Below are 17,088 nucleotides of genomic sequence, written 5' to 3' on the forward strand. Positions count from 1 at the left end.
AGAACAAAGCCCCACCTCTGAAAAAGATGCAATGAAAATAATATTGCTAAACCACATCTGGATTATTTGGAAGGTTAAATCTTTTTATATTAAGTTCTCAATATGTTATGTAAGGGTTCATTACTGATTCTTTGCAGCTATGAAGAGGCAAAAAATCACTATAATAGGAAACTAGTCACTATCTGACCCCATTGCCAGCGCTCCCTGCTTAATACCAGAGTCTACCTCATTCATCTTGTCAACTAAATGTTGAATGTCAATACCAGAAAAACGCAGACTGCAGAGAAAAGGCATAATCTTGGCAAAGAAGAAGGATGACAGGAGGCTCTGAAACTTTCCCCAATCATATACAAAGCACAGACAGATGAAGATCTAACAAGAGCCAGACCCACTCACTGTGGAAGAAAATTGACAAGAATGACAACTGGGTGGGTGTTGCATAAGAGAATGGTTTCAATATCAAAGAAGTGTCTCAAGAAAATGAATGAAGCATTTGAATATTCTTTCAAAAAATCTTTTAAAACTACTAGAAAAGTTAAACATGAAATGAAGAATATCACATCATTTTATCATATGTCATAAAATGTATGCCGCCCAGCAAGATTCAGCATTTGGTTCACTCTTTTTGAGATTCAATTTATTAACTGATGTTTTAACCTACATTCTGTCATATATTAGATAAAACTAATAACATAAATGTTCATTTTATCGAAATGAAGTCCCAATCAAGCTTCGCCCCCTCCCACTTAGGAAATTCTGCTCCCTTTCTACACAGATTGACTTTCAATGGCCTTCTTCCCAAATGACCTATCCTTAAGTAACAAGGGCCATCTATAAATCAATTCTGTCTCAAGGCAATAGACAAATTTGTATCTACCAAATCACTTTGTAGAAAAGAAAAAGAATTCTGATCACAACCTCTATTAGACTCACACTCATAAAGTAAGAGAACATGACTTGAAGTCAATATACTGTCAGACACAAACTTAATCATATGTAAAGCAGGAAATGGATGTTAAAATGGTTTTGTGCCATTATATTTCTCCATGTAGAAAGCCAAGAGGTGTCAAATTTCTATTCTGTTTCTATTTCGTAAAATGCAGTGACTATTTTGATCTTATTTTTTCCAGCGCCTTCATATATTAATAATTCTCCCTCTTATCTTTTAATATGATTGTTTTCAGATTTGAGAGATCTATTCCAAACAGGGCTATCATGGATATAAAGCTGAATTACCAAGTGATATAATGCTTTTTGATACTCCCTTGTTGATAGAGTTCATTATGATTCCAAAGTTACCATTACAATGCTATCAATCAGCCAAAAAGCAGACCAAGACAGCAACTGGTCCTGTTCTATGAAATGAATCAGTGACTCTGATTAACCAACTAATGAACTTCCTTTCCAAGCACACTGATCATTGTCCTACAATTACCTTTGGTAGAATATCCTATGCAATGCTCTGAATGTTGGATAAGACATAAAAATGAGATATGATAAATTATACTAATAAAAGTGAAAACTTCAAATATGAGCAATTAAACTACAGATCTTCTGTAATGGCAGTCACTATGTAAATGATGATAAAACCTAATTTATATATTCAATTTACTTCTAAATGGCAAGCAATCAAATTAATCTAAAGAATTAGCTTAATTTTTTTTCTGAGTAGATACAATATTACATGGTGACAAGGAATATAGGTTTAAACTCTGCCATCCATTAGCTGTAAGCACTTGAGGGAAATTTTATGGCCCTCATTTTTTATATCTGTGTAATGGGGATTATAATACCTCAGCAAACTGTTAAGGGCTCACCAAGATTGCATACAATGGAAGATCAGTCTTTCCTCAAAAGGAAAGTGGCTGACTGGCCAATAAGGACCTCTGTCCTCCCCTAGGCAAGACTACAGGGATCTTAGATTTTGATCTTGAATCCTGAGTGATGTAATAGAATGATAGAAAAAATTATTAGAGTCTATTCATTTTAGTCAGGGCACTGATGAACCTACTTACCAGCATTGGCTGCCTAGACACCCTTGAGAGTGTAGCTTTTCTACTGATTCTGTGAGCTGCCCCATATCTTTTTAAATTAATTTTTCTTTTAGTTTCTGTGACTTGGAACTATCTAACCTTAACTGAAGTAATATAACACCTTCAGTAGTCAGGAGCATGTATTAGACAAATAGGATTTCTCAAGGGTAAAATCCTACCATTGAACCAGAGCTTTAAAATGTTACTCATTTGCATAGCATTTGACATTATTCAAGGCACCTCCACTTATTTTGTTTGGCTCCTATAATAACCCACATAGTATGTGGGAGAGGTCTGATACATCATCCCCAAAGTAAGGGTTAGAGTCCGGACAAAAGATGAAGTCTACTTGAAAATCAGGCTTCAGCTCTATGTCCTCTAATTTGGGACCATAGATTTCAATCACTTGTTTACCTAAATTCAACATAAAGGAATGTAACGATAATTTATAGCACAGAATATTAGACAGGCAAGATACCTGATATATTTCACTCTAAAAAGCCTTTATTTGATTAATGGGAAGATAAGACTGGATAATTAAGTGACTTACTTGAAATAAATAATCCACCTAAGGTGAAAATAATGCTAATTCATGGTGTATCAGATTCAGATCCCATTCAAGAAATTTTAGTTACTGGAGTGAGGGTGTCATCCCTCAGGTGGTCCTCAAGGGTCTGCAGGAGCTTCGGGAAGGAATTACACAGGGAGTTGTTTTCCCAACCTTATAAGCTCAAGACTTCTTACCTCAAAGATTTTTTAAGTAACTCTCCGTTCTTGGCCAGCATGCCACCTGACATCTGCCCTTGGCCATGTCCTAAACCCACTAGAGCTACTCTAAACATACACAAAGCTGTCTGCAAGCTGAGCAGTAATCTCTGCAATTTAGAGAAAGCTCTGTATCTATCCTCCTTCCCTCCCAGGGCCTGCATTTATCCTGTAAGACTACCCCTCTCTCCTGGACAAATCGGAGTCCTATCAGCAGTTTCTCCAAAGCTTCCAGGAACAGACCAGGTGTGAGTATTATAAGACCTTTCCCCCTCTCTCCAAGCTGGTGGACTGAGATGAGGAATCATGTTCTTATCAAAAATTGCCAACCAGTTAGCCGGGCCTTCCTCCAAGCTGCATTCCCTCAATGTCCCAAAACCCCCCAAAGTAGCCTGGCTGTGTCTTATGCAATTATATTCAAATCCTACTCAAACAGAATCTGTATTGCTGCCCTTTTATTGGGACCCGACACTCATATGATCTCCTCTGTGCCTGCTGGAACTGTAATCATATCTGATTTCCTGCAGCCAGTTTCCTCTGTCCAGGTGCTGCATTTTCCTCTTGCACTTCAACTGTTTGTTGTAAACATAGAGAGCTGTTGAGATTGAGGGACCCCCTGTTAGGGGCTGATAGTAACGGAACATGATCCACATACATTCTTCCTTTGAGTAACTGGCATGCCCAGAGCAAGAAATGTCAACTTTTTAAAAAATCTCTTAATTCTGCACTAGATACAATTTTTTTTAGAATATAAGTGAGGAGGAACAAAATTATGACAGATTCCATTCCCCTAGAGTACCGAGAAGAATCTGTGAGGTTTTGTTTTGGGAAAAGGCTGGGCAGATATCAATGAAAAACCCTGCAATTTAAAGCACGTTCAGTTTTTCTTCCAATGCTCAAGTGACAACAGAACGACAAAAGCAAACTTCAACCCATTTTTCTCAACTCAGCAGGACAACCACTCCCCAGGAAAGGAATTATCATTGTGAATCAACTGTAAAACACACAACCATTTTAACTGACTGAAATAAGTAACATTCATGCTGAAATATGAGGTCACCCTGGACACTTGAAATGAAAGAATATAGATAAAGAGAAAGCTTTGATCCCTGCAGGATTTGAAAGTTTCATGGTGAAGAGTGGATAAACTGGGGAATTCCTGGAGGTCAACGTTTGAGGTTTCTTTGCAAATCTGAATGGATATAATTTTAGATCTAAATGGAAACCAACATATTGAAGATATGAAACAAATCAGTCAATTATAAGGTTCTAAAGATAAAAAGCAATCCAATCGAATTTGTGTGATACATTATTTGGTTGGAAACTTTTTAAATCTTCCCTATACCTTTAAAAAATGTCTTAATTGCTTTACTTTATAAAAATAAATGATCCCAGTTGAAAGCTCTTCTCATCTCAATTAAGTCAATTTAAAGACAAAATTTTAGTTTATGCTTTATATAGCATTAAAATAACAAAGGGCTCCAACCCCATGAAATAATAGGGATTCAACGTTACCATGGATTTAAACATATATCACTCTTCGTTTGCTTTTTTTTCATTTAAAAAAATCTTTCTTTAATGTGTCATAAATCCATAAGACTTTTCATCTTGAATGGACCTTAAAAATCACATCATAGACAGTCTTTTCATTTAGAAATGATGAAATAATTGCAATGAAATGCAATTTAAGAGATTAAGTGGCCTTAAAATGAAATTCATCATCAACCACCTAATTTAGAATCTGAAAATAACAGTATCATTAGAACACATACGGGGCATAACTCCCCTTCCTTACTCTCTCCAGGTTTTAGGCTATGTACTTACTGACCAAAGGAGGGCAGGGAAAAGGATAATCAAGATGCACAAATACTGAAATACCAAAGCTCATATCCACACAATATTAGAAGGTTCTATGACAAAGCTTTCAGGTTGATCTTAAGTCAATTAACTTGCCACTCTAAAGATATTTAAAAATAATAATGACAGCACTTTGCAGAAATGGTTATAGCCCTCTGGCATTATCTGGTAAAATGACCATTTATGGCTCCATCCAATGTCAACAATTCTACATGCAGCATAAGACATAACAAAACTATTTTAAGCTCCATTGTTGAGTAGAGTGAATGTACCTCCCAGTCTTCAATGTGAGACTGCCATTCCTCTAAGACTTCTAACTTCTCCATCTGCCTCTTGGCCTTGTTTATGTTGGAATAGACAGCTTTCACGACTTGGAGGGCTTCCATTACCGCTGTGTAGTCACTGTGTTTCCTTGGAGTCCGCTTCAGCAACTCCTGTTTATACACACAAAAAATAAATCGCCCTTTGATCTTCAGCTTTCTGGTACAGCAGGTTCAGAATGTCCAGGAAATGAGAACTTCAGAGATTGTGAGAGCCACTTTCAGAAGGGACATCACAAACTCCACTAAAATTCAGATCAAAAACTAAGAATCAATGAATATACATTACCCTGACACACATTTTGCAACTCCTTTAATTTTTTTGCCTTAAAATTATTTTGTTTTAAAAACTAAATTAGATTTCTCCTTTTGAATTGTCAAATATCTCACCTGCAGCATGTAATTTGTTTCTAAGATTGACCTCTGCTCCAACAGAAATAGAACTCTGTATGTCTTCTTAGAGTCTTAGCGGAACATTAAGTCTTTATATAAATATGTCTCATAATATCAAAAATAATTTCAATGCCTTATTTCCTAATACACCTTTGAGAAACTACAAAAACATGCCATAAGTAAAGCAAAATTTTTAAATAATGTCTTATACTCTAGCAAAATAAATAACTTACAAGTTCCATGATACTCCATCACTAACAGAGCAATTAAGCTATTTTCACCAAAAACTTGGTTTCACTTTCTGCAATGAATGAATTGCCATAAGCCCTTCCACAATTATTTTTTTGTTGTGGTTTTGATTTTGGGGGTTTTGGTGGGGGGCATGTTATGTTTTTTTTTCCATTTAGGATATCAGAGCAAGTGTGATCTTTAATATTTTAAATTTAAAAGGTTTTGTTTGTTGTTTAGAAACACAGAATTAAACACTGTGTAGACAGTTGTGACCACATTGCTTTTTAATCAGTCATTTGTTTCTTTACTACAGTTGCCATCATCACATAACTAACACAATTACAGAAATCCTGGGGCAAGTCTTTAAAATAATTTTCTCAATTCTTAATATCCAGTGGGAAATTATGCAGTTGTTATACTCTCTTGAGGGCTGTTACTGTTGAAACTTCTGCTATAAACTTTGACCCTGCATTCAGTATGTTCAAACTCCATTCTGCAGAGCTATCGCCAGAAGAATACACATTGCATCACTCCCAAGATAAGATTTAAAAACTTATGTTGGATCACAAAACCATAAAAGAGATATGCTAGCTTCTCTAAAAATTCTAAAGTGCAGAAGTATTTGTAAATTATGTGAAGTGGTCAAGTGAGTCTGCGGACTGTGATTTGAGGTCCTATGAAATTGTGCCCAGCACGTATCTGTGAAGTTGAGACATGAATGTAGACAATGTGAAATAGCAAGAAAAATAACTAGTAATAATCTTTTGTCAGTTACTTTCTATGAACACTGTACTGGTTGGCCACACCAATAATTTCAAGTTCCACAAATATGACCAATAGTTTAACACAAAGTGTAACACCTAATGTTTTTCTCTGAATAAATAAAACCAACCAAAATCAAAGAGACTATCAGCACAATGGTACAACAACAAAAAAATTATCAATACCAACATATCTACTACACAAGTAAATAGTTTCTTCATGTTTCTTTGTGAAGATGATCATCCAAAGAAGGGGAAAGATGGCATCTTTCCACTTCTTGAAGGAGTGCTGAGTTGATCATTTTCTTCCTAAGCAAGGATGTGTCCATTATTCTATCTGTTGAGAGGTCAGATCAGCCAACCCTATCTGGTGGTCATCCCCATCCAGAAGTGATTTAGAACAACTACTTAGCGTGATATCCTTCTCTTAATATCACTATCCCTTCTGACTCTTAAAACAAACAGATGCCTGGGATTCCTAAATCAGGTCCAGGAATAGCTGATGTGATCTGAGTCACCAAGTCAAGAGTCTGAAAGGACTCTCAGAAAGACAGGAGTCATGTTTGCCCCAACCTTCCTGTACTGAACACCATATTAAAGGTCTGCAGAACTGAAGATCCCATGTTAGCTTCCCTCTGTGGCTTAGCCAAGCAATTTTAACTTGTTTTTTTTTAATAAGGAGAAATTGTTTTCAAAGAAATTTTACACAAAAACCCAATTATGCAACTCATGGAAGTTGTAGTTAAAAAAATGTATTTTAAGTTCAAATTCCTTGTATTTGTTTCTCAAAAAGTAAATCAATAAGAACACCAGTTAATATGTGCATAACATATTGAAATATTTTAAATTTTTAAAAATTTAAAGAAGTAGTTAAACTATTAAGATAAATCAGAATCAAATATATATGAATAATAATAGCTAACATATATGGAGTACATACTGTGCTAAATGATTTGCATAACAGTTTAATTACTATTTTTATGTAATACATTTTCCATATGTATGTATATGTATATGTATATACACACATACACAGACATACACATCCGTTATACACATCCTTGCAGACATATGTTACAATTTCATCATCATTATTTCTGCTTCATTAATAAAAACCCAAGGCTTTAAGAAGTTAGATTATGTATTCAGTCACACAGCTAGTAAGCAGAATACTTAGGATCTGAACTCAGAGCTCCCGTGCTCAACCACCAACCCAAACTGCTGCTGTAGTTCCAAGAAACACCATTTCCAGAATTGCTATTCCAATCTATTCACATATTCTTACAGTACAAGCATAATTAGCACATTAAAATATGTTTTTCACAATAACACTTTTAGTCATTGTAATGAGGCAATGGCCTACAACCATTAATGTGTCCAGAGGCAGTACTTGCTTAGCACAGTCATTCTACATCCTACCATTTATTGTCCCATGTGACCCACAACATTTCCTATAATACTGATTCAAAAACCAAACTGTGAAATTATGTAAGTTTCACTTTAAGTTCATTAGCATCAATGGGGAAGTCAAAAAATAAAACAATAGATTTACTTAAGATAACCCTGTAGATAATATGCAATATAAACTTGTCATAAGATATTTAATGGGATCTATCTTGAAACTAATGCATTTACTCTAAATAAAACTGAAATGGATAAGTTTTCTACAGAGAGCACTAAAAGTCTCCTTCCCTAAAAGATTTGTTTCCTAATCCATATATATGTGATGAAATAGCTATTTTCCCTAGTAACTCTGAGCTGCTCTTTCTTCAGAAAATCAGATTATTTAAAAGAAAAAAATTTTAAAGCAAAATATGCAGCAAAATATGCAGATACAAGAAAGATACTACAGTGAAATAAACACATAAAATACCTTCAAAATGAGAGGGTATTTGCAAATTCTTTGTATTGATGTTACTAAATATCCTTCCAGGGGAACATCTGTATTCTTCCGTCCTCCAAGTAGCATGCAGTTCTGCAGTGGAGATAAAAATAATTAATCACAAATTTTTAAAGCTGAAGGAATGAAATTTTCTTTTATCATAAAATTTTCTGTCAAAAACTTGTGAAAGCCTGTCTTTATACCTTCTTTCTCTGAGATGAGCCTGTGAAATCACAAAGAACATTTACAGAAGACAAAGAGAAGTATTTTCATATCACGTTAGTTATAGAAACCAAAATATGTTTTAAATACATACCTTTAAAATGAATTTTTATGTACTATACTCTGAAGTCTGAAAAAAAGAAATAGGATAGAAATGGAGGAATAAATGATGGGTAGGTTGATGGATGGATGGATGGATGGATGGACAGATGAGTGGATTAATGGACTGATGGATAAATAAATAATAGACACAAAGATACACAGATCAATCCTGCTTATAAAGTGAGTTGTGTTGTAGCTGAATTGTGGTGTTGTGCTGTGTTGTAAAGAGCAGGGCTGGAGACAACTGGGTTCTATACATCCTCACCACTGACTAGTGATGTAACTTTGTGAGGGAGTCCTGTGAGCATGAACACCACTGTTGCAGAACTTCCCAGCAGACAAAGGGCTTCCGAGAACTGTTATGAACTAGGAGATGTTATGCAGGATGTTATAGCCGACCGCAGATAGACCACCAGGACATGGGGTACGTGCTACAAGCAACATCAGCAGCAGCAGACGAGCAGCCTCGCCCGTACAGCAGATCGCAGATTAACCACAAGCGCCTTTGACGCAGTGACTGAACTGGCATATAAGCAACACTGGCCCTCTGCTTGTCAGAGTGTGCTCTTGGGACACTCTCGCTCAGATCATCCTCCCGGTCGATGCACCCAAAGGGTGTGCTCCAGGGAGGGGATCGGTCACCTTCTCGGTCGATGCACCCAAACGTTGTGCTCCAGAGAAGGGGATCAAGCGGGAGTGCCCTGGGCCCTCTCCCTAGCCCACGTGGCTAGAGTTGTCTGTCTTGTATTAGCTATTGTGTGGTACACGCTAATAAACAGTTTTCGCTTTCAGTTATTGTGTGTGACCCGTTTGCTTCCACCATCGGACCGGCTCACTCCCCTGGGAGCTCCGTGAGTGGCAGAGAGCTCCCACTTTGGGTTGATTTCAGAACGCTAGTTTTCCTGCCTGTAAAACTGTCGTGTTTTAACCAAGTGATTGCTAAATTACTTTTAGTTATAATACACTGCCAGTGACAATGGCCAGCCAGTCTCTGAGAAGGAGGTCAGGTATGATCACCAGAGAGGCAAGATGAATGGAGAAATCTCAAAAGCAGCAATCAGAATAAGATGTAATAGAAGAGAGAATCAACTCTGATTAAAAAAAAAAAAAAAAGCCTATATCCTCTGAAGCATCTTGTCTTTATTTCATAGTTTAAGTATCAATTTAGAAAAGAAAAAGATTAGAAACTTGTGCCAAATCCTTTTCCTACAATGCCTATCAGAGTGGCTGGCAAAAAGAAAGTAGTCAATAAATATGTAGTAAATGGAGAAAAGGGCTCCTCAAATATCATACTGATAATTTAACAACCTTTATACCAGCATTTTACAAGCGTTGATACTACTGTCCTACATACATTGAGAAGTGAGACCAAGAGCTAAGCAGGAAAGGATGAAAAAGAAAAGACTGGGGGTAGCAGTATATGCCCCCCACCCCCAACTGTCGTGAGCAACTTGGCTTTAGCCAAATGTATTCATGTCAGCAAAACTAACATCATGCCTTTAACTTCACCCAGACACTTTAGAAGACAGGGAAGCAAAGAAATGTTCTGACTCAAGCATGCTCTTTGAGGGCTTCATCCCCCATTGCAATCAGTTTATCAAAATATTTTTTCCAACCCCACATGGTGCTGTCCCCAGAGGAACCATATGAAACACAACCATGTACATCTCACTGTATTTCCAGTGATGTTTCAGCATCCCTACATAAGTTAGCACCCCTTAGAAACACATCCACCCCTTTCCCCATCCCTGGGTTGAAGTACCCTAAGAGTTTCATGACTGCTTAACACACTGTTATTTCCTTGTCTAATAGGACAGTACAGATCATGGACTGTCTTCATAATAGCAGAGGTGGGTTGTCACTTTAGACTGGCTTATGAAAGCCAACTCTCTCTCCATGCGTCCAGAAAGAATATCTTCTAAATGACCTCCCAGAGATCTCCCTGATGATGAAAACGGTGGTGGCATATCCAAGTATCCATCACCAAATCTATAAACTCTCACCTGTCTTCCCAAGGGTGACTGTTATTAACCCCCATTTTACAGAGATGGAAAATGACACCAGCGATGTAATGAATTTCTTAAAGTCATTCAAGTAATTAGAGGTCACTTAGTATCAGAGCGGGAATTATAAAAGCCAGGTTACCTACCAGACTGTGCTGTAAGACCATATAAAAACCAGCACTCTTCGGACTTTACTGGCATGGCTTGACACAATTCAGTAAATAAACTAGACCAAGGGGATCAAAGAGTTGACTGTGCTGAGAAAAGACCAGATTCACTAAGACAATGAAGCTCTAACACCTCCTAAAAAGCCCTAAAATTTTAGTGGCATAGACACCTCTTCTGGCTGTGGCAGAGAAAAGGGATCAGTAAATCCTCTTCCAAAAAAACCAAACCAAACCAAACCAAAACAACAACAACAAAAAAACAACTGTAACCTCAGCAAATTGTCAAAAATATCAACTTCAGAGCTCTGGAAATCAACTAAAGTCAAACAACAACAACAACAAAAAAAACGATCTTTTTATTCATGAAAAACTGTGGAAATTTCAGGTAAGAAAGGTGGGAGTCTATAACATTCTCACAAGAGCTTCTCCTGCCTTCCCTCTGCCTCCTCATGCCCCCATCCTCCTCAGCTCACCCTGCACAGTGGCCCTATCAAAATGGTGCCTCCACAGTGGCTGTCCTGCAGTGGCTCCATCGCAGGGGCCCTGACATAGTGATAGACCCTGAAAACCTGCTTTCAGGTAGACCCTTTACTGCAGAGGGTGAATATCTCACTCCTGAGGGCATTGTCAATAAAGTTAGCACACTCTATAAGAAAAATGGAGAATGCCCACAATTCTGTTGGCCTAAGATTACAGCCCTCTTTGGAGCAGATATCAGGCTGTGAATCTGTAGAAAAGACCTAAAGGGGAAGGGGTATCCCCATGGAAATAAAAACCTAGATCTGACTTGAAAACTGCCTACCCTTTGAAGTCTCCCCCACCCCCCACCAACTAACACATAGATCCATAGACAAGATGATTAACGATGTTTGGTAACCTCTGACAAACCACCAACAGAACTAAGTTAAGCAGTTACTGGAGTGACCCCCTAAAAAGAAAGGCTAAATTATATATAAAAAAAAAAAAAAACTGAGTAGAGATAGCAGCTGTACATACAAGAGTCACAGGTTCTTAAATCAAGTCCAGGAAAGTTACAACAACAAAACAAAACAACACAAACAAAAAACAGAAACCAACTTCAGGAAATAGACTTGATAAATTAAGATGAATATTGTTCTTAGAGCAATCACACTAAACACTAAAAACACTAAACAGTAAAAAAAAAAAAACGAAAATAAAACACTAAAAAGACTAAACATTAAAAAAAATAGTTCAAAAACAGCAACAGAGGAGATAAAACAGTACACTAAGGAAGGTAAAGGAGGAACAGAGGGGCAACAATAAAAACACATACAGAAAAAACAGTAAAATGATACCTGTCATACAATATCAATAATTCAGTTAAAGATCAATGAATGGAACACTCCAATCAATAGTCAGAGATGATCAGGCTAGATAAAAAAGCAAGATCCATAATGATGTACTATAGCTGGCTAATTGAATTTAAATAAAATATATATTTTTTAAAAAGGTAGGATCTAACTATATACTGTCTCCCAGGGACATGTTTTAGATTCAAAGGCCTAAATACTTTGTAAGTAAAATACTGGAAAAAGATAAACAAACAGTACAAGAAGTGTCATGGCTATAATAATATCAGCCAAAACAGACTTTAAGAAAAGAAATATCCCGGGGCACCTGGGTGGCTCAGTGGGTTAAGCCTCTGCCTTCAACTCAGGTCATGATCTCAGGGTCCTGGAATCAAGCCCCACATCGGGCTCTCTGCTCAGCATGGAGCCTGCTTCCCTCTCTCTCTGCCTGCCTCTCTGCCTACTTGTGATCTCCGTCTGTCAAATAAATAAACAAAATCTTTAAAAAAAACAAACAAATAAATAAATAAATAATAAAAGAAATATCCCTAGGGACAAAGAAAAACATTTTATGATCAATAGAAATACAAATACAAGCACTTTCAATGAGTATATATTTAACAACAGAGCCCAAATACATATAAAACAAAACTGACATAATTGAAAGGCAAGACAGACAATTTAACAATTATACCTATAGATTTCAATATCCTACCCTCAATAACTGACAGAACACCCAGAGGAAAAGACAAAGAAGAGAAGAACAACACTATGAACAAAACTGACCTAACATTTATAGAATATTCCACTCAACAGCTGCAGAATATGCATCATTTTTAAGCACACATGAAGCATACAGAGAGGGGGAAAAAACAAAAAACTCCAGGACAGATCATATGCTAAACCATAAAAATGTCTTAATGAATTTAAAAAGATTTAAATGATTTAATTATGTTCTCTGACCAAAATGGAATTAAATTTAAAAAGTCAACTACAGGAAGAAATTTGAAAAATTCCAACATTGGGAAATAAAATAACAGAATGTTAAAACTGATGATTCTAAGATTTTACCCTACCGACAAGCTCAAAAGTCAACAGGCCAGAGATTTCTGGATGCTGGAAGAACAGGTGAAACTCCTAGGCCAGAGCTACAGGACTTTTTTCCCCTTAGAGCAATAGCAGTAGCCAGAGTATCATTATTTGGGGGCCAGTTTGCCAAGGCTCAGTTCCCAAATTGCAACACAGGGAAGACCAGGTGGCCCATGTGCATGGGACACCAGGAAAGGAGACCTAAGGCTAACAACCATGCATCTTTCATGAGGTCAGCAGGCATGACTGCCCATCGCTTAGGAGGAAGAGAATATCTCTACTTTCTGATATAAACATCCCTTATATTGTGATATAAACATCCTTTAAAGATCAGCCAGAACAAAAGCATTCAGTCCCTCCACTCAGAAAATGTGCAGGGACACAGTCCCATGAAGAACTGTCTTCCAACACAAACTCTAAATAAAGAATAGACTATAGATATTACAAAGGAAACTAGACCTTTTCAATAACAAAACATATGTAAAATTTTATGGAATAAAACTAATGCCGTGTGTAGGGCAAAATTCATAGCTTTAAACACCTACATTGGAAAAAGCAAAAAGGTTCCAATAAAAACTCTTGACAAACTATGAATATAGTGGAACTTCTTCAACTGTAAGAAGACATCTCTGACAACAGTTAAAATCACACTTCATGATGAAAAACTGATTGATTTCCCCCAAGATCAGAAACAAGGCAGGCATGTCAGTTCTTATCACTTCTATTCAATCGTAAACTGGTTCTGACCAGTGCAAAACCCAGGGAGAAAAAAAAGACAACTATATTGTAAAGGAAGTAATATAACTGTCTTTACCCTCAGATGACTTCATTCTATATGTAAAGTGTCCTAAAGAATCTACCAAAAAACTACTAGAACTAATATATGAATTTAAAGCACTTGATACAAAAATATACAATAAACAAAAATAAATAAAAGTCAAATGTTTATATGGTAGCAATAAACAGTCCAAAAAATGATATTAAGATCATTCCAATCATAACAGCATCAAAAAGAGCAAAATACTTGGGAAAAAACTTAACAAGTAAGTATAAAACCTGAATACGGACTTCTTAAATAAAATGAAAATATGTTCATAGGGAAAAAATAAATCCAACTTCAACAAAATGTAAGAATTTTGATTTCCAAAAGATAACATTTTTAAACAAACCACACTGAGTGGAAATATTCACAAATTATATGTCAGATACAGAAGGTGTATTCCAAAATAAAGAACACTTGTAGCTCAATATAAGATAAACATCTCAATTTAAAAATGGAACAAAAGTTCTGAATAAGCATTTCACCAACAGGATATATGAATGTCTAATGAGATCATTGAAAGCATGCCTGATATCAATGGTCATGAGAGAAATGCAAATAAAAATCATCTTGAGATAAACTACACATCCACTAAACCAGCTGTAATTGCAACTGGTAATACCATGTGTTTGCAAAGATATAAAGAAACTGCAAACGTACATTGCTGGTGTATATGGCACAGTCATTTTGGCAGTTTCTTAAATATACACTTACTATGACCTAGCAATTCCACTCTTAGCATCCATCCAAGAAAATGAAAATATCCACACAAAGACTTGTACATGAATGTTCATCTCAGCATCGTTTATAGAACAGTTCAAACTGGACATTTCCTGACTTTTTCTATACTAATACCTCTCTCCAAAAAGATCTTCAAGGCCCATCATTAATCATACCTGCTTGCTGACCAAAGCCCATACACCGGCAAATGGATAAATAAAATATGGTATAGCCGTACAACGAATACTATCCAGCAATAAAAATGAATGGCATATGGATACATGTCACAATGGGGATGAACCTCAAAACATTTTACTCAGTAAAAGAAACCAGGTGTAAAATATTACATTGAAGGATTCCATTTGTAAGAACTATCCAGAAAAGGCAAATTACGGAAATTGAAAGTAAATCAATGACTGCCTAGAGTTTACAGGGGTTGTAGAGATGGGCCATGAGCAGGCATGAGGGACGTGCTAGAAATCTCTATAACTGGATATTGGGGATTATTCCTGCACTCCACAATTGGCTAGATATTATTGAATTGTACACTTACAATGTGGTCCTCACTGGCAATTAAATTGCCCAAATTACTACCAAAATATGCATTTCCTTGTGCTATCCTGAAGAAATGAAACATAGATTCTTATTCTTTCTGTGGAAAGTGAGTAAAGAATTTATGCAGGAGAAAGGTCAATCTTTAAATTTCTTTTCTACCATACCCAGGATCTGCTTCCTTCCTGTGACTGCCCCACTTACAGCTCTCTTAGCAAAAGCAAATGAAACCCCAGGGAGCTGAAGGATATAAAAGCAATGATGAGCATAAATGTCTTCTCTCGCTAAGAATCTGTGGTTCTCACAAACAATTCATAGTCAGCCAGGAGAGGGCATTATCAGTATTTGCCCATCCATGAGCTCCTGCCAACTCTCTCTTCTTACGATTAGAGTCCTTTGGGACTCTAGTCTCCTAGGTTAGACACATTTAAAGCATTGTCCCATGAGTACTTTTTACACCACACTGACGTTAGTCCTTGGTTCCTTAGAGAGCCTATCAACAAATCACAGCGTATGGTAACACTCATATATATACTTACCAAAAGAAATGTGCAGATTGTTCTTATTTTGTTAAGTTCGAGAACCAATTTCTCTGCCTTCTCATGGTTACTACAATATTCATCATATATATGAAACTTGTCTTTCTGTGAATTTGAATAAGGATAAGTTAGAGAGAGTCATGGCAGTAGTTACTTGGAAAGATTAACCTGTATGATGTTTGTGAACATACTTTATGTGTCCAAAGCGTTTACAATATTTTGGGAGCTCTATTCTATGTATGTATCTAAGCACACTTTATTTATCAATTTTCTCTGATTCAAGAAGAATAATCTAGGAAAAAAGGTTATATTAACTAGAGTCCAATATGATGTATGCAGTACTAAGGAAATGAGCCAAATGGTAGCAAATTACAGAGAAGAGAGTACTTAGCTTTCCTGAGAGGGTTCAGATACAGCTTTAAAAAAAAAAAAAAAAGTAGTATCTGAGCAAGGTTCAGAGAGATGAATCCATCATTCCCAGGCAGGGTGAGGGAAGAAAGCATTTTAGGAACAGGGAAAAGCATGTGCCTGATCATGCAGGAATAGAGAGACCTAGTACCCTGCAGTTCACATGCACCAATCTGGACAGCTGTGTTTAGGAGGGACATGAACAAATGAGAATAGTCAGCAACAAGTGACTAAGATAATGATGGACTTTGAAGACTCTACTCTAATATGAGACCCTCTGTGAAAAAGTATGAGAGGTAACTTCAAGTAGAATGATTTGTTAGTATACTAAAGTAAGGAAATGGTAGCTACTTTCAGACAGCTGTCATACTGTAATAGGACTTACAACAGTGTGTAGCTCCAAAACAAAAGCGAAGACCACTGGGTGGAAATTGCAAGGGCAATCCGTAATGGGCAGTGGTGGGCAGATTCAGGATTAACATAAAGGTCTTCTAGTGTTTATATTTCTCACTAAAACTGATCAAGTAGGAACAAAATAAATAACCTTCGTATTTGCCACAGAAGGGGTACTTTCAAAAAGGGAGTAATTTCACCATCATGGCCTCTGAGCATCCTTCCGTCATTAGATTTTTCTCTCAGTGGCTAGGATTAGTATCTACCAAAGCAGCTCCAATACCAGGAAGACACAGAAAATGTATTGATCAAATATTAGAACCGAAGTACCCTCTGGAATTTCCATGACATACATTTGGAAAGCAACAATGCATACTATTTTATATAGCCAGCAAAAAATATATTGAGTCTGTCTTTTTTCCACTGTATATTTTTTCCTGTTCTGTGGAAGATGAATTGACCATAGAGCTGAGGGTCCATATCTGGGCTCTCTACTCTGATCCAATGGTCTATGTGTCTTT

General features: G+C 36.6%; 1 protein-coding gene across 1 annotated transcript in view; it reads right to left on the reverse strand.

Moving 5' to 3' along the window:
* LOC116575044 (phosphatidylinositol 3,4,5-trisphosphate-dependent Rac exchanger 2 protein-like) overlaps window positions 1-17,088 on the reverse strand; it is a 118,523-nt gene that overhangs the window by 19,045 nt on the left and 82,390 nt on the right. Inside the window, exons 4-6 of the mRNA XM_032316126.1 lie at window positions 15,767-15,871; window positions 8,234-8,335; window positions 4,928-5,089 (exon numbers count right to left, since the gene is read on the reverse strand). Coding sequence (XP_032172017.1) covers window positions 4,928-5,089; window positions 8,234-8,335; window positions 15,767-15,871 — 369 coding nt within the window. The remainder of the gene's footprint in view (window positions 1-4,927; window positions 5,090-8,233; window positions 8,336-15,766; window positions 15,872-17,088) is intronic.

Source organism: Mustela erminea, chromosome 16 (genome assembly GCF_009829155.1).
Source record: "Mustela erminea isolate mMusErm1 chromosome 16, mMusErm1.Pri, whole genome shotgun sequence".
NCBI lineage: Eukaryota > Metazoa > Chordata > Mammalia > Carnivora > Mustelidae > Mustela > Mustela erminea.